At 39.0% G+C, this 18136-nt stretch overlaps 1 protein-coding gene across 3 annotated transcripts in view; it reads left to right on the plus strand.

Annotated features, from left to right (window-relative positions):
• ptpn4a (protein tyrosine phosphatase non-receptor type 4a) overlaps positions 1–18136 on the plus strand; it is a 439903-nt gene that overhangs the window by 383010 nt on the left and 38757 nt on the right. For 2 of the 3 annotated variants that reach the window (XM_060827024.1, XM_060827025.1), the window contains exons 16-21: positions 887–1037; positions 5316–5399; positions 6502–6558; positions 9130–9286; positions 9452–9618; positions 17158–17248. In XM_060827024.1, coding sequence (XP_060683007.1) covers positions 887–1037; positions 5316–5399; positions 6502–6558; positions 9130–9286; positions 9452–9618; positions 17158–17248 — 707 coding nt within the window. The remainder of the gene's footprint in view (positions 1–886; positions 1038–5315; positions 5400–6501; positions 6559–9129; positions 9287–9451; positions 9619–17157; positions 17249–18136) is intronic. The other variant, XM_060827026.1, reaches the window with a different exon arrangement.

Genomic DNA, 18136 nt, shown 5'->3' on the forward strand with positions numbered 1-18136 from the left:
ACTCTGGAAGAGAACCTGTTGATAACCAAGGGGCTGCCCGAGGTTCTATTCTTCTCATCTGTGAAATGTAGTACCAAATTAAAATTGTTGGTATATTTGTTGGTAGATCATTGAAGTTGTTCACTGCGTGGGAGCAATAAATGAAGCTCACAATTTTTATGTTATGCAGTGCATGGAATAGAACGTTCACCACAAAGATGCAAAATAAAAACATAGCACATTGTCCCAAATGGAGATGATGTGACGTGCACATTTAGTTGTCATATTGCACAGCAAACTAGAGCAGGTACAGCAGAGCTACAGATGCCTGATGTGGCACATTTTCTTTTCGTTTAATGTTGTTAAACCCATCCTTTGCCTCCTAATCACTTTTGATTCCAAAAGCAGGAACCTTTGACTGCCTGCTCAATTTGAGTGAGGTAATGTAAATCCTTTAAACTGATTTGAACTTTTTCTCTGAATCCGAATCATCAGGGAATGAACAATCATTGGTCTTTAGAAAGTTGCTCAGTTATGCTTCAACATTTTTCTATCTGTACTGAAAAATTAATGTGAACACAATGCTAGAATCCCTTCAGTTTGGAGAGAACAGTCAAGATCGCATTTCCTGAGGTGGATCTTATTCTGTGGATTCTGACTGACATGATGAAAGTTTTCAGGGTTTCTCTGTTTTTCATTTTTTTCTGTTACTTTTTCTTTTTGCTGTTACGTGCTCTTGATCGGATCACCTAATTCCTCCTGTTTGTGCTTCATATCTGCCCCTCCTTGTAAAGTAATAGCATTATTTTTCTAATAGGGGTTCTGTTTAAAGTCCACTTTATAGAGGTGTAAGGAAAGCGTCATTCTGCTTGATGACATAATGCATTAAAGTCTAACTTACTTTTAGCTGTCAGGAGACTGCTGGAGAAGGACGGCCACCTGCATTGCCGCCAAAGCAGAAAAAAGTCACATCAACACAGTCCAACCTCTGCCAGTTGGAATTAGACACTCCTTTTCAAGATCTATTGGATGGTCCAATTGCAACAGAAAAATCTACAGTAAGATATTCTGAATTTAAACAGTTCATGTTAGAATGGTTCAAAATGAAAATCTTAGTCATCTAAACTGACTTGCTTATTAAAGCACTGCAGTGTCTGCTTCATTCTAAATGTAGTTTGAAAAACAGCTGACAGTATGATTTACAGTGGTCGCAAACATTCCGAGAAATATGTCCATCAGGTCAGTGTGATGTGTCTATTGTCTGTGAGAAAAAGAATTGGCAAACTTTCCACTTTTGTTTTAGTTTGTTTCTCAGTTTCTGCCTATGGATAGCAGACTGATATAAAACTATGCCATCCCTTCAGCAACTCCCACCTCTAAGATAGTGTCAAACGTTGTACTTTGCATTCTGTTGGACTCAACCTGAGAGGGTGGGGGGGTGTGGAGAAATGTAGATCCCAGCATTCCAGTTGGCTATTTGGAAAGTTCAAGCCATGTGTATGGAATTGATCATCTGCAGCTGGTTGGTAACACATGCAAGAAAGATTTAAACTTGTATCTTGAAATGGAAGGGTTCAGTGAAAATCTGTGAACAACATGTCAGCCTTGCTATAGGGAACACCACTATGAAAACTGAACACGACAAATGGTCAGGAACATATTCTCTCCATCTCGCTCTCAACTCTTAGGACTGCTTAACGTCATGATCCTGCTCCATTAGTGGCAAAAATACAGTTCTTTGGTGAGCTTAACACAATAATCAGCAGAATCCCCAAGCCATGTTTATTGAGTGATTCAAGTGCAAGAATGGATGTGAGGGTCTCCTTCCTCAGACATCTTGGCCTGGGAAAGACAAATGAGAACAAACAGAATATCTGCGGTAAGCTTCTACTGCAAGCTTTGTGTAACCAATGCCTTTCAGAACAAACCAGATGACTAGATTTCCTGAAACATACAAAATCAGGGCATTGGCCGAGGTGAATCTGATCAACATTGTCAAGACTTGCAATACCGATCATTTGCTGACCTCACCAGGATCATCCATAGGATGAACCACTTGAAATGGTTAATTCAGAGTAGCAGTGCTGTCCAGTGTCAACGCAAGCTAGACTGCTAACCCATATTTTAAAACAAACAGAAGGCGCTCCAGCTTTTTCACGGAAGCAAAATAGAAATGCCAAGATGCTGTCAACAATACCACACTCTGAATAGTTGGAAAGCAAGAGCAGAAAAATTCTGATCAGGTCAAACATAGCATCATAATCTGATTGAACCAATCACTGAAACCAAGGGATCCACGCTCAGTTACAAGAGAGACTTGAGCAAGCAGACTCTGAATGAGCTAAAAGCCATTTAAAGTCCAATCAGCTGTTAAGTCATTCATCAGTGACTACTGATTATAACTTTATCAGAATATCCAGATATCCTTCATCACAGAATGCCTGAGGCACAAATGAAGGAATCTCTCAGACAACCGATCTATCAATGAGGAAAACAGCTCCACTGAAAATAAATGCAAAGAAAATCATTACCGATTGTGATAACCATTTGAAGAATGAATTGATTACTATCTTGAGTTGTATTCCAGGGAGATCACTTGCAGATGAAGCTTTAAATATCATGGAAAAACTCCATGTTGAACCCACATTGGAGGAGTTTAACAAAGGTATTGACTCGCTTGCTGTAGGCAAACCTCCAGGTGCTGATGCTATACCTTGCAGGAGAAATAGAAACCAGCCCTCTGGCATCCGCAGGACCTGCTGTCTCTAGTTGAGATTTGTGTCAGCATTCTAGTTTTCCTTGCCAGACTTCCTAGACAAAGGTGCATCAAGTCCTGATCAGGGAGTTGCTGTATACGAACAATTCTACACAGTTGCTCCACATTGAGAAACAGTTAAGTCTGATGGGCATCAGGAAAAAAAAACTATGCAATTAACTGAAATTGATCTCTCGTTGCTAAATTCAAAACACACTGCAAAAGCTGCAACTGGCATGTGCGTGCTGCATAAGTTTGTTATATCTGACCGGCATGGACGAGTTGGACCAAAGGATCTGTTTCGATGCTGTACATCTCTGTGACTCAATGACTGAGAACGCAACTGAGTTTACCAACCTCCTTGCCTCAGTGCACTCTCCTACTTGATGTAAAATAGCTTTTAGGGATGAATGACCATAATATTTTTGTTTAAAAGTGAGGTAGTTTAATCTGAAACCAGTATGTTAAATTTGAATAGAGGAAATTATCAAGTTAACAAAAGATACTTTGGCTGAGATGGATTGGGAAATACATTGAGATATGACAGTACATAAGTCATAAGTGGTCTTTAAAGAATTATTGGAAAAGCGCAGCAGGTCAGGCAGCATCCAACGAGCAGGAGAATTGACGTTTCGGACATGAGCTGTTCTTCAAGAATACCCGAAACCTCGATTCTCCTCCTTGGATGCTGCCTGACCTGCTGCGCTTTTCCAGCAACACATTTTCAGCTCTGATCTCCAGCATCTACAGTCCTCACTTTCTCCTTTAAAGAATTATTATATTGTTCACAACAAGAAGACATTCCTTCAAGGTACAAAAGCTCAAAATCAGCTGTGATTAATAACAAAAGTTAAAGCTGAAAAAAAGGTCTATAAAGTTACCTGAAACAGTAGTAAGCTTGAGGTTTGGGAGGAATTTAGGGTACAGCAAAGGAGCTCCAAGAAACTGGCTGGGAGAATAAAATATGTAAAAAGGAAAATTTGGGCGAAGCTGAATGTGGGTCCAGACAGCATCAGGGATAATTTATAATGGGGAATAGAATAATGGCAGGGAAGCTAAAGGTGATTATCTGCACTGAGGAAGATACAATGACATGCCCAGAATTAGAGATCCATGGGACTAGGGATAATATGGATACGAAGGAAATTAATTTTAGTAGATTGTGTTGAAGAAATAATTGGGACTGAAAGTTGATTAGTTCCCAACTGGATGCAGTGTTGATCATCATCCAAATTTTTTATACATTTTTGGAATGGATACTGTAAATTGAAAGGCAGAAAATATCGCCCTTCTATTCAAGAAAAAAGGGAAAGCGAAAACTGAGAAGTTCAGAGCTTTTAATCTTTTACTAATATCGTGAAAAATGCTAGAAACTATTGTAGCTTAATAATAAGTGGACATTTGGATAACAATGACTGATTTGGCATTATCTCTTTGGTTTCATGAAAGGGAAATAGTATTTGATGATCCTGTTGAATGTTTTGAGGATGTTACTGACAGAATTAATAACTGGAGGTTGTTGGTCATAGTGTAATTAGATAAACTCCCCCACAAGAGGTTGCTTAGCATAACACATGGGATAGGAAGTAATGTGCTGGCATGAATTAGGAATTGGCTAACAATTTGAGTAGGAATAAACTGGTCATTCTCATGTTGGCAAGCTGAGACTAGTTGGAACTGCAAGAATTGATACTTCGTCCCCAGCTGTCACAGTCTATATCAATGATTTGGGGGCTAAATGTAATATTTCCAGGTTTGCAAATTACACAAAGCTAGGTTGGAAATATTTGGTTTAAGGAAGATGCAATGCAACTTCAAATATTTTGGGCAGATTTAGTGAGTAGGCAAAAGAATGGAGATGGAGTGCAATCTTGAAAAATGAAAGGCTGTCCAGTTTGGTCCGATGAACAGATATGCAAGTTATTTCTTTATTAGAGGTTGGAAAGTGTAGATGTACAAAGGGATTTCTTTTGGATAATAAGTTGTTGAAAGATATCGTGAAGAGCAACAGACAAGTGATTCACAAGTTTTGCATAGATTACAGGAGTAGCTGAAATCTTCAATTTTACAAAACTTTGAGACAGTTTCTCTGTGCAATTTTAGACCTTTTACCACAGGGAAAATGCTATTAACATAGAAGAACTGCAACAATTGCTTATCAGACAACTTCCTGGGATGGTGGAACTGTTGTATGAAAACAATGAGAAAACCATGCCACCTCTCAATTTTCTCAGAATGAGAAGTGATCTTATTGAAAGCTACTATGTACTTAAAAGGATAGTAGTGTGGATATAGGTTCCACATCCTGCAAACCTTGGCATGGCTGAAGTATAGTTTAGGTACTTAGAGGTCAAGATAACATAATGGATAGAATCATATCATTTCACAGAAAAACTGAGAAGGGCTTTCAAATGACTTAACGTGTTAATTCTTTCTCTCCATAGATGCTGCCTGATAGGCAATGTCCAGCTTTTTTGTTCTTATTTCAGATTTCCAGTATCTGAAACAGTTCGTTTTGATGTTGACTAGATATTCATTCATTTTAGTATGATCTGACATCCTACTTTTGTTTTTTTTTCAGCCAAATGGCATTGTCCCTCATGACAATCTCGTTCTGATAAGAATGAAGGCGGATGAGAATGGGAGATTTGGTTTCAATGTTAAGGTACACCTTATATTAATAAACTCATTTGTGCAATTGAAATGCATCAACTATTCTGATTTTTTTTTTCAAATTTAGGTATCACAAAAGCATGCAGTCACATTTAAGGTTGAGAAAGTGTTTAGAATGTGATTATTTTGGTACTTTTTTTCCAGAAAAATCTTTTTTTTTGAAGGGTACAGGAAACTAAATATTTTCCTCAGAAAAGGAACAGTGAACACTTTGACTTGTACATTAAACATCACTCAGCCATTGTGGTAAAAAAGTTCCTTTATTCTATCTAATGGAAGGTATAAGAATTAAACAATGTGTAAGGAGATGTTGTAAAATGAGAAAGTTGCTAAGACTATTGAATTTGCTCAAGGAGGGTTTGCTGGTGCAAAGAGGTTAGTTTTATTGAGTTATTAGAAACTTCCCTGTTTTAAATCAAGTATGATGACCACTGTGGGCTCAAAGGATGTTTTCTTGTGTATTTAGTGAAAATTAGTGATACAGGTTGAGTTATTGAATCCAGTCATAATGATTAATTGAATATTCACACTTTTTGTGCCTTCCCTTATCTCACTTTAAATGTTTGCTGTGTCTCCCTTCAAAATCTTAGAATACAAACACATTAAAAAAAAATGCAATCTCGGTCAAGTTAGAAGACTCTAACGTATTGTTGCAGTCTTAGATTATACGATCAAAAAAAAAAGTAAATGTATAGATCTACATGTCATTTCCCATCAAAAACAAAGTCTGCAGTCAACCCAAATAATGCTAATCATGTGCATGATTTTGCTGACAGATATCGGCATACGTATGCATATCAATTATTTATTTTACTAGAAAGTGGGATCCTGGTATAGTTGTAGAAGAATATTGCAATATCTACATTAAATACCTTTTGGGTAGCCCATTTTCATGTAAAAAGTGAGGTCTGCAGATGCTGGAGATCAGAGCTGAAAATGTGTTGCTGGTTAAAGCACAGCAGGTCAGGCAGCATCCTAGGAACAGGAAATTCAACGTTTCGGGCCAGAGCCCTTCATTTTCATAACTGGAAATAAATAGCTTATCATGTTCATTTATCTTTCAGGGAAAATTCAACTCCTTTTTGTTTTTACAGGGAGGCATTGATCAGAAAATGCCAGTAATAGTATCAAGAGTGGCACCTGGAACACCAGTGAGTAGCTGCCTATAAAGTAATACATGAAATAATATTTTCTCAGCAGTTCTGACACAGTGAAAGCCTTCAACTGATCCTTCTCATGGATCTCACAGAATCTGATTTAAGACATGGGAAAAAACCAGATTTTCAGCTTGTAATTGCTGTAATAGACCTGGACATAAATACAATCATGTTGTAAAACTCCATAACCACTATATCTACTTATGTAAAAGCCAATCTCATTTAATCCCATTAGATTTGCCTAAACAAATAAATTTCATCTCATCTAAAAGCAATTCTGCTTTTGACAGGATCAAAGCTAAATATATCAGAACCAAAATGTAATCTTTCCAATCACATTAAAAAGTCTTAATTAATTGTTCATTAAAGTTTGTTATACTTAGCAAATTTCCTCCATTTCTTAATTGTCCATTAAGGCAGCAAGCATGTAGATTAATTTTGATTGTTGGAACATTTGATTTAAGGAATTTTATTTGTTTAATCTCAAACTATTGAAAGCATAGGGAACTCTTAAAGGATCAGAGAAACGTGATGTGTAACTTAAGATAGTCAAATCCGCAGGCATCGATAGTATAGGGGACTCTGACTGTGGTTAGCGATAAAATAGCATGGCTGATCCTTGTATCCAGGAACAGTGTATCAGGCTGTGTAGTTGAGCCACAAGATGGATCTGAGCACATAATCTAGGATGACACTTCATTGCTTTTCTGAGATAATGTTTCGTTATCAAAGTTTTTGTCATAAATGAGATATGGAAAAGTTGTATTTCCCTGTTAAGAGGACCTTAAAATACCCTGTTTTGTAAAGACAGAGCTTCAATGTTTTATCCAATACTTTACCATAATCCAAAACCACTTAAGTGTTATGTGTTTGTTCATCTTCAATACTACTTGTGAAACTCTTACTCTGGACAAATTAGTTACTAATTGCATGCAATAGCGCCTTGCTCTTACACCTTTCATCAGCTCAAAAGAGGTTTAGGTCATCTTGGAAGCTTTGGAAATGTAATTCAAGCTTTGTTTTTATCAGTGGGTATAAGTAAGTATTCACATCTTAGATGTACTCTTTTATAAATTGTGGTGCTCCCTAATCGTGTTCCCTGAGAAGAAGCTGAAGCTGTGTACAGTTGTGGGTGCCATGTTGTAGGAGACATGTGAATCCTTTGGAGAGAGTGGAGAAGTGATTTCCGAGAAAGGTCCCAGAATCAAGAAGCTTTAGTTATGAGGATAGATTGAAGAAGTTATCCTCCTTCTTGGAGAGAAGAAGGCTGAGAGGAGATTTGATTGAGATTTTCAAATTCATGAGTGGGCTGGATAGAGTTGGTAGGGAGCAGCTGTTCCTGTTTGTAAAAGAACAGTGAACTCAAGGGCATTGATTTCAAAATGATAACAAACAAAGCCAGGATGATGTTATGAAAAACCTTTTCTACGCAGTGAGTAGTCAGGAAATGGTGTACACGACCTGGAAATGTGGGGAAGCAGGTTCAAATGAGGCATTCAAGAGGGCAGTGGATAATTATTTGGGTATAAATAGTGTGCAAGGATATAGGTAAAAGGCAGGAGATTGGCCCGTGGCAGAAAACTAGTGCAGCATGATGGGCCAAATAACCTATTTTTGCATGACAACAATTCTATGGTTCTGAACAATTCTGTGTTACATAGAACGATACAGCCCAGGAACGAGCCCTTCAGCCCACAATGTTGTGCCAAACATGATGCCAAATTAAACTAATCCCTTCTGCCTGCCCTTGATTCATATCCCTCTATTTCTTGCATATTAAGTGCTTATTCAAAGCCCCTTAACTGCCCCATTCGATCTGCCTTCACCACCACCCCTACAGCACGTTCCAGATTCCTACCACACTGTCAAAAAAGACGTGCCCTTCACACCACCTCTGAATGTTTCCCCCCTCACCTTAAATACATGCCCTCTAGTATTAGACATTTCAACTCTGAGAAAAAGATTCTGACCATCAGCCCTATCTATGCATAATTTTATAGACTTCTATCAAGTCTCCCCTCAGCCCTAGCATTTAAGAAAAAACAATCCATGTTTTTCTAGCTTTTACTTATAGCATATATCCTCTAATCCTGGCAGCATCCTGGTGAACCTCTTCTTCACCCTCTCCAAAGCCTCCACTTCCTTCCTTTAATGTAGTGACCAGAAAATTGCACACAATACTGTGGCCTAAACAAGGTCTTATAAAGCTGCAACATGAATCCTGACTCTTGTACTCAATTCCCCAACCAGGAAAGGCAAGCATGCCATACATCATCATTACCACCCTATTTACTTGCATGGCCAACTTCAGGGAGCTTGAACCTCAAGATGCCTCTATGCATCAATGTTGTTCAGGGTCCTACCATTAACTGTATACTTTTCTATTGATTTTTGGTTCAGCAAATTTGCATGAATGGAGTATCACTTCACTAATATATAGATATTGATAAAATGCCAGTATAAAACCCTAAAACTGTTCAAAAGTAGTTAGTGTCTCATGATGTGGGGAAAAACACAAGTCTGATTTAAGTGACTGTAAATGTTTTGTTATTTTATCATGTACAGGCGGACACTTGTGTCCCACGACTTAATGAAGGTGATCAAGTTGTACTGATCAATGGTAGGGATATATCTGACTATACTCATGACCAGGTTGTCATGTTCATCAAAGCCAGCTGCGAAATTCACTCTGAAGAATTAATATTACTAGTTCGACCCAACGGTACGTATCAGTCTTCATAAGAGGCAATAATGTTTTATAAGTGACTTCAATATTATTAAAACTCAAACATTTTGCGTCCAACTCGTTTGATTGACCTACCTAAACAGACTTTCCTTAGTGTTTTTACACTCATTATATAATTGCATAAATTTGTTTTGTCTCCAGCTGTTTATGACGTTGTAGAAGAGAAGGTAGAAAGTGAGCCTGATTTTCAGTACATTCCAGAGAAATCTCCTCTGGATGTAATCCATCAGGATGATGATGCCTTAAGAGAATCAATGATACATTTGCGGGAGAGTCTGGAGACAGGAACTATTCTTGCACAATTTGATGTAAGCATTTTTTTTAACTGCATGAAATTATATAATTTTGTCATCATATGACCAAGTATCATCCTGCAGGCTTGTTTTTTTTAAATTCATTTCTGGGTTGTTGTAAACATCAGCTTTTATTGTCATGGAGAAGATGGTGAGCTCCCTTTGTGAACTGCTGCAATCCATTAGCCGTAGGGTCACCCACAGTGCTATTAGCAAGGCAGTTCCAAGAACTTGATCCTACAATGAAGAAGGAAAGGCAAAGTAGTTCCAAGTCAGGATGTTGTGTGGGAAGTTGAGGCTGTTTTTGTGCCCCTGCACTTGCTGCCCCTGCTCTTCTCCAAAGTAGGGATTGTGGATTGGAAAATACTATCAAAGATGTTTTAACGAATTATTGCATCTTGTAGATGATATGCACTTCAGTCATGATGTGTTGGCAAAGGCGAAAGTGAATGCTTGAAGTGGGGAAATAGGATGCCAGCCCTGGTTGGTATCAAACTCTTCAATTTTGTTGGAGTTGTGTTCATTTTGAACTATTCCATCATTTGTATCTTGTGGATAGTGGAAGTAGAGCGTAGAACAGTGCAGCACAGGAATGGGCCCTTCAGCCCATGATGTTCTGCTGAATATCTTGCCAAATGGAACTAATCCTTTCTGCCTGCCCTTGGTCCATTTCCCTCCATTCCTTGCATATTCGTGTGTTCATCTAAAAATTTTTTAAATGCCCTTATGTGCCTCAACCACCACCCCAGGCAGTGCATTCCAGACACCTACTCCTCTCTGTATTATAAACTTGCCCCTCATGTTTCGTTTGAACTTTCACCCCTCACCTTAAATGCATGCCCCTTAGGATTAGACATTCCAACTCTTGGAAAAAGATTCTGACTGTCAACTCTGCATATGCACCTCATAATTTTATAAAGTTCTATCAATTCTCCCCTTAGCTTCCACCGTTCAGAAGAAAGCCACCCGGGTTTTTCTAGTCTTTCCTTATAGTTCATACCCTGTAATCCAGGCAGAATTCTGGTAAATCTCTTCTGCCCCCTTTCCAAAGACTCCACATCCTTTCTGTAATATGACAACCAGAATTGAATGCAATTTTCTGTGTGGCCTAACCAAAGTCTTATGAAGCTGTAGGTATACGTCCTGATTCTTGTACTCAGTTCCCTAACCAGTAAAGGCAAGCCTGCCTTACATGTTCTTTATCACCCTATTTACTCGTGTGGCTCGTCTGCAAACTTAGTAACCCACAGTCAAGTCATTGCTGTTTGAGATACTCATATAGAAGAGGTCTCAGTACAGATCTATGCAGGACACCATTACTCTCAGACATCCAGCCAGAAAAACACCCTTCCACCACTACCCACTATCTTCTGACAAGCCAATTCTGAATCTACGTGGCCAAATCACCATAGATCCCATGCTTCTGGATGAGCCTACCTTGAGGGACCTTGTTGAAAATCTTAGAAAAATCCATGTAAATAACATCCACTGCTGTACCCTCATTGATTGAATTTTTCGAGGAGGTGATAAATGCAATCAAGTTGGTAAAACAAGACCCCTACCCCACATGTCCCTAATTAGGCCATGCATTTCCAAATGTGCGTTAATCCTTTCCTTAAGAATTCTTTCCAGTAGTTTCCCAACCATTTACCTCGATGAGGCTGACCAGTCTATAATTTCCTGGATTATCCCTATTTCCTTCCTTGAACAGAAGAGCAACATTAGCTATTTGCCACTCCTCTGGGACCTCTCCAGTGACTAACTAGAATGTGAAGATCTTGATTAAGGCCCCAGCAATCTTTTCTCTTGCATCTCTCAGTACCCTGGGGTAGATGCCAAGGTACTTTGTTGAAATGGATTACTTACTGCAAAATTCTTAGCCTATGGTTTGCTCAGTTGTTAATAATACTTAGTGGGATGATTTGGGAGTTTCAGGTTTTGTGCAATGTCCTGAATATGTCATTGAGAATGTAACACATTATTTCCTGATCAATAGCAGTCCATGGTGCCTATTATTATACAAGTCCTATGATAGCTAAGACTTATGTGCACTCATTGTCATAGATTGACACACAATGAAAGAAAGTCATTCAGTCCATCATGTCTTTGGTGATACTATCCAATTCATACCATTGTCTTAATCTGCCCCTGGCCATGTTTTTGGTCTCTCCTTCAAGCCATTATTCAATTTTCCTTTGAATGTTAACATTGAATATGTCTGCTCAGTTCCTTCAGGCAATGGCATTCCACCTCATCACAACACACTATTGTAAAGAAAAAAAAAAATCCTCAAGTCATCTCCTCGTTTTGCTATTGACTTGAAATTTGTCTATGCTTACTGCCACTAGAAAAATAATCTTTATATTCCATCAAAAATATTAATAGTTGGGAACCTATATCAAAATCTGCTCCCTCGTCTAACCTCTCCTCAAATCCTTTCCTGCTCAAAGGAGCTTCTCAAGTTTTTTTTTGTATGGGTTTTGTTTTAAATTGTGGAGACATTTTTGTGGTTAGATTTAAAATTGACCAGATTATGTTTCTCCAAGTAAAGAGCATGAGAATTTCTATTATTTGGTCAAATATAGATGATAGATATAAGTAAGTCTGTGATATACAACAGAACAATATTCTTATGATGAATAAGTTGTGTTCTGTTTTAATCGGAGGTAGAACCAATATATGTGACATTTATGAATGATCTTCAATGATTAAGATAATTCATTAAAGGGCAGTCGAAACAAATGATCGAATAGGAAAATAACCTAATCAGAATGTAGCTAAATCCCTGAAAAGGGGCATAGATGTGTCACAAAAGATTACCAAGTGGAAAACTAGTAAAAGCATGGTAACAGATGTTGCAGATGGTATCCTCACGTGACTATTATCAGGGTTGGCTAGAAGTGAAAGTAAAATTCCAGCTTCCTGTTTCTTTTGAAGTGAAATGTCTGTTCAACTCTTTGATAGTGTTTCTATTCAGATTATTATAATGAGATGTGGATAAAGTTTAGTTCATTTGTTTTCGCATGTTGTCCTGAGCATCATGAAAATTTCTGCAGTAACTATTACATGAGTGTATTATAATATGGTTTTTGTAACATTGATATTAAAACTACTATTTGCTGTTTAGTTATTGAAGTTGTTAAAAAGTTAGTGTGGTCTGTTTTAATGAATTTGAATTTTGATAATCTGTGTCACATTAGGTCAATATTATGAAATTATCAGTGAAGAGCCTCATCCCTGTCTAGTAAATTGCTTCTGAACTCTTATAAAGTAAGAGTTGTAACTACAGAATTTGTTAGGATTATGAAGAAATAGTTTTCTTAGTGCTGTCGAAACTATGCTTGGACTATTTGGCCATTTGAGATGGTGAACAAATTGGGTTCAATTGTAACAGACTTGTTAAAAAAATCAAATTAATTTGAGAAATTGCCTCCTTGTTAATTGTATTTTGTGGGTTTATATATAAGAAACTTCAATTTTGACAGAACTACTGACATGACACTTCAATGCCACAGGGCTAGAAAACAAGCTCATGGCATGATCCCTTTGTGCAGCATGTACCTAGTTCTGAATTGAAATTATTTTAGTGTTCTGAATGCCCTTGAACATACCAGATTCTTGTGCATTCCTATATTGGCCAGTTGTAAACTGTAGTAGTGGCGGCATGGGGGCAAGTTACAGTCAGAAAATGGGTGGAGCTGAAAACGTGTTGCTGGTTAAAGCACAGCAGATCAGGCAGCATCCAAGGAACAGGAAATTCGACGTTTCAGGCCAGAGCCCTTCATCAGGAATGAGGAGAGGGTGCCAGGCAGGCTAAGATAAAAGGTAGGGAGGAGGGACTTGGGGGAGGGGCAATGGAAATGTGATGGGTGGAAGGAGGTCAAGGTGAGGGTGATAGGCCGGAGTGGGGTGGGGCGGAGAGGTCAGGAAGAAGATTGCAGGTTAGGAGGGCGGTGCTGAGTTCAAGGGAATCGACTGAGCCAAGGTGGGGGGAGGGGAAATGAGGAAACTGGAGAAATCCGAGTTCACCCCTTGTGGTTGGAGGGTTCCCAGACGGAAGATGAGGCGCTCTTCCTCCAACTGTCATGTTGTTATGTTCTGGCGATGGAGGAGTCCAAGGACCTGCATGTCTTCGGTGGAGTGGGAGGGACAGTTAAAGTGTTGAGCCACGGGGTGGTTGGGTTGGTTGGTCCGGGCGTCCCAGAGGTGTTCCCTGAAGCGTTCCGCAAGTAGGCGGCCCGTCTCCCCAATATAGAGGACGCCACATCGGGTGCAGCGGATGCAATAGATGATGTGTGTGGAGGTGCAGGTGAATTTGTGGCGGATATGGAAGGATCCCTTGGGGCCTTGGAGAGAGGTAAGGGAGGAGGTGTGGGCGCAAGTTTTGCATTTCCTGCGGTTGCAGGGGGAGGTGCCGGGAGTGGAGGTTGGGTTGGTGGGGGGTGTGGACCTGACGAGGGAGTCACGAAGGGAGTGGTCTTTGCAGAACGCTGATAGGGGAGGGGAGGGAAAAATATCCCTGGTGGTGGGGTCCGTTTGGAGTTGGCGGAAATGACGGTGGATGATACGCTGTATACGGAGGTTGGTAGGGTGGTAGGTGAGAACCAGTGGGGTTCTGTCTTGGTGGCAGTTGGAGGGGCGGGGCTCAAGGGCGGAGGAGATACGGTGGAGGGCATCATTGATCACGAATGGGTGGAACCCTGTTCTTGATTCTGTGTTGCTATTTCACTTGTATCAATGGTTGTTAAAGAAGAAAATAGTTATGTAGTGACTTATGTACCTAATTAATTTATATTCTTGGATTGGAACTATTCTTCCACATTAACAAATGGACATCCATTCCACAGTAGCAGGGTCTCACCAATTGCAGCAAAGCCAATAACTACTAATCTCAAAAGGCAATGGCTAAACACCAAGAGAATCCTCTTCGCATTGTACCAGCGGATCTTTAACATTGATCGAGACAGGTAGACAGTAATTTCTCATTCACAAATGGTCACCTTAAAAATGCAGCACTTCATAAAGGTTCCTTAGGTGGAATCTTCCAAACCTATGACCTCTGCTGTCAAAAAAGACGATTGCAGCAGATACATGAAAAACCAAAACTTGCAAAGTTCACTGCTAAGCTACATATCATCCTGTCAGACAACCATACAGTTTAGGAGCAGAAGTAAGCTATTCAGTCTTGCAAGCCCACTCTCTCTCTTTCACGCTTGATGTGCTTATGTTCTAAATTCTATATTCCTATCGAACCCTGAAAACCTGAGATTCTGTTGCCAAACAGCCATCAATCTGCCTTTGTCTTAAAATATTCAGTGACTCCACCTCCCCAGCTTCTGAGGCAATGTGCTCCAAAGTTGCATAAATCTCCAGTAGAAAGCTTTGTTCCTCATCCACAGGAGCAACGTCCTTGCCAATGTCCACTTTGTCAAGACTATTCAGGAGCTATATACATGATTTAAGTCACACCTCACTCTTCTGAACCCCAGTGAAAACAAGACCAGCCTGTCTAGTTTTCCTTGTAAAACAATCCACTCATTCCAGTAATCCACAAAGTAAAACTTCTCTGAAATGCCATCAATACATTTATGTTCTTATTTACATTGAGTCCAAAACAGCACACAGTATTTGGGATTTGAAATATAATTTCATTATTTTTATGTTCGATTTCACTTGTAATAAAGGCTGATATTCTATTAGTCTCCTAGTTAATGCCATACCTGCTCACTAATCTTTCACAGCCCGTGTGTTGGAATACCTAGAACCCTCTGCCTCTTCGAATTCTGTGGTCATTCTCTATACGAATAACATTCTGCATTTTTTATTCTTCCTATGCAAATGAACAACTCAACATTTTCACATTTATTCCATCTGCCAGCTATTTATCTGCTCACAACATATATATTAGGCTGTATCCTTGTCATGTCATACTAGTGACCATTTCCTATTTCTCTTTGTGTCATTTATAAACTTAGCTACCATGCCTTCAATCCCCTCCTCTAAGGTTTGGATTTAAATTGTAAAACATTGAGACTGCAACACATCTATATGTGATGCCTTCTTGTCATTTCCTGCCAACCTGAAAAGTTCTATTTACCATGCTGTTTATTTTCTGCTAGCTAGTCAATTTTCTATCCATGCTTGTATGTTATCCCAACACTATAAACACCTACTTTGCAGATTCACATTTGATATGGGACTTTATCAAATGAGTTCTGGAAATACAAGTACAGTATATCAACGGGCTGATCTTTTATCCACAGAGCAAGTTACTTTTCAAAGAGTTCCTATCAATTGGTTAGGCAGGAAAGCCAAACTGACTTTCTCAATTGCCATCAGTTTTGATAGTAGCCTAGTTGTGCCCATAATGGTCAATTCCATCGCCTTCCCCACAGCCAAGTCAAGGTATCTTGGACAGTTTTCTGTTTTCTGTCTCCCCCCTCCTTGAAAAGCAACATTCTGTTTGCTACTTTTCTTTCTCATGGGATCTTTGCAGAACCTAATACACTTTGAAGAGTTAACACCAATTTATCTCCACACAGTTGGCAATCACTTCAAGACTTTAGGTTGAAATCTATCAGGATCCAGGGACTTATAACTTGTAGTTTCATCAATTTGTTCAGTATCATTCCCTAGTAATTATATCTTCACCAAATTTCTTGTGTTAAACCTCTAGATTTACAGTTATAACTAGAATAATGTTTTTCTTCTATATTGAAGACAGAAGCAAAATATTTATCCATGACTTCCATCATTCCTTTATCCGCTATTAACTCCCCTTCTCGCTCTTCGGAGGGCCAACAGTCACTTCACTTCTCTACCTTCTTAGGTACCCTTGCTAGCTGTTCTTATGTTCTAGCTAGCTTCCTCTCTTGCTCTAATTTATTAATAGTGGTTAACATTTGGATATTTTCTGCTGCTCTTTGAATTCTGACCAGTCCTCAGACCTGTTGGTCATCGAATCATAGAATCCCTTCAGTGCAGAAAAAGGCCATTCAGCCCATTGAGTCCACACCAACTAACCGAAGAGCATCCATCCAACCTCTCACCCTATCCTTGTATCCTTGCATTTACTATGGCTAATTCACCTAGCCCCTACATCTTTGGACTGTAGGAGGAAACCAGAGCACCTGGCAGAAACCCACACAGACACTGGGAACATGTGCAAACTCCACACAGACAATCGCCCAAGGGTGGAATCGAACCTTGGTCCCAGGTGCTGTGAGGCAGTAGTGCCAACCACAGAGCCACTGTGCTGTCAAAACTTGCACAATTTACCTGAAGTTTGAAAATCACCTTAACTACTTCAGTTGTGTGTGGGGATGGTGGTTCTCCACTTGGAAATGAGTCAAGTAAGTAATGCATTTTTGAACAGTGAAGCTGAGAGAAATTGCAGGATAGTATGTGCAAATAGCTAACTGTAGAATTAGTTACCGGTCCCATAATTGTTGAATCAGAATGGTTGAAGATGAATAAAACGGACTTTGATCATTCTCAGTCAATTCCTGTATAATGTTTGTTGAAGATTAAACAATCCTTTTATTTCCTTTACAGCAACTGTATAGAAAAAAGCCTGGAATGACAATGTCATGTGCCAAGTTACCTCTCAACATTTCCAAAAACAGATATAGAGATATCTCACCTTGTGAGTATAATGTGTTTTAAATTGTCTGTGCAACTGAGGTATTTATAATTAGCAAAATATTGCTACAGAGAAGTCTTTCTGTGTTAGGATTATGACACAATATGTGTTTATTTTATAATTCCCAGGGAAAACCAAAGTCCTCTGTTCTGAATCATGTTGTAAACCTCTTAAAATCCTATAGAATTTCTAATCCCAACATGTTTATGCAAGGGAAATGCCTTCTTAGTCCAATAGTACTTAAATGTCATGTATGTAATTGTACATACTTCTATTGACTAAAGGTACAATAGATCATTTGTCATGTGAAATGTTATTAAATGTGAAAGAACAGTGCTGTTTTCCACAATTTAATTCTTGTGATGAATTAGTGTTTAATAGGGTGCATCTAAATTTAGAAAAAAAAGGCACTATCTCTTGTGATGACTTCTGATTCTGTAATTTTTGAACAATGGATATACATGAATTGTATGAAGGAACCAAAAGTATGGTGGAAATTGTAGGTGACGCATTTTAAACAAAGAAGCAGTAATGGATCATTCAGCCCTGGAAGCCTGCTCTGGCATTCTAGATCATGGCTGATAGTGTGTTCATGTTCCCCTGCAATACGCATATCCCTTGATGTCATTAGTAATTGCAAATCCATCATTGTTTCTTGGGAACTAATTTATTGGCTGAGCTTCCATAGCCATCTGAGGTAGAGAGTTACGAAGATACACCACCCCCTGAGTGAAGATGTTCCTCATCTTTTCTTTTAATTCACTCTTGGGGCTTGGGTGTCACTAGCTGGCCAGCATTTATTACCCATTCCTAGTTACCCTTGAGGAAATTGTGTGAGCTGCTTTTTTGAACTGCTGCAGTCCCGTCGTCAATATCTAATGCTTTAATATC

This window comes from Hemiscyllium ocellatum, chromosome 7 (genome assembly GCF_020745735.1).
Source record: "Hemiscyllium ocellatum isolate sHemOce1 chromosome 7, sHemOce1.pat.X.cur, whole genome shotgun sequence".
NCBI classification, from domain to species: Eukaryota; Metazoa; Chordata; class Chondrichthyes; order Orectolobiformes; family Hemiscylliidae; genus Hemiscyllium; species Hemiscyllium ocellatum.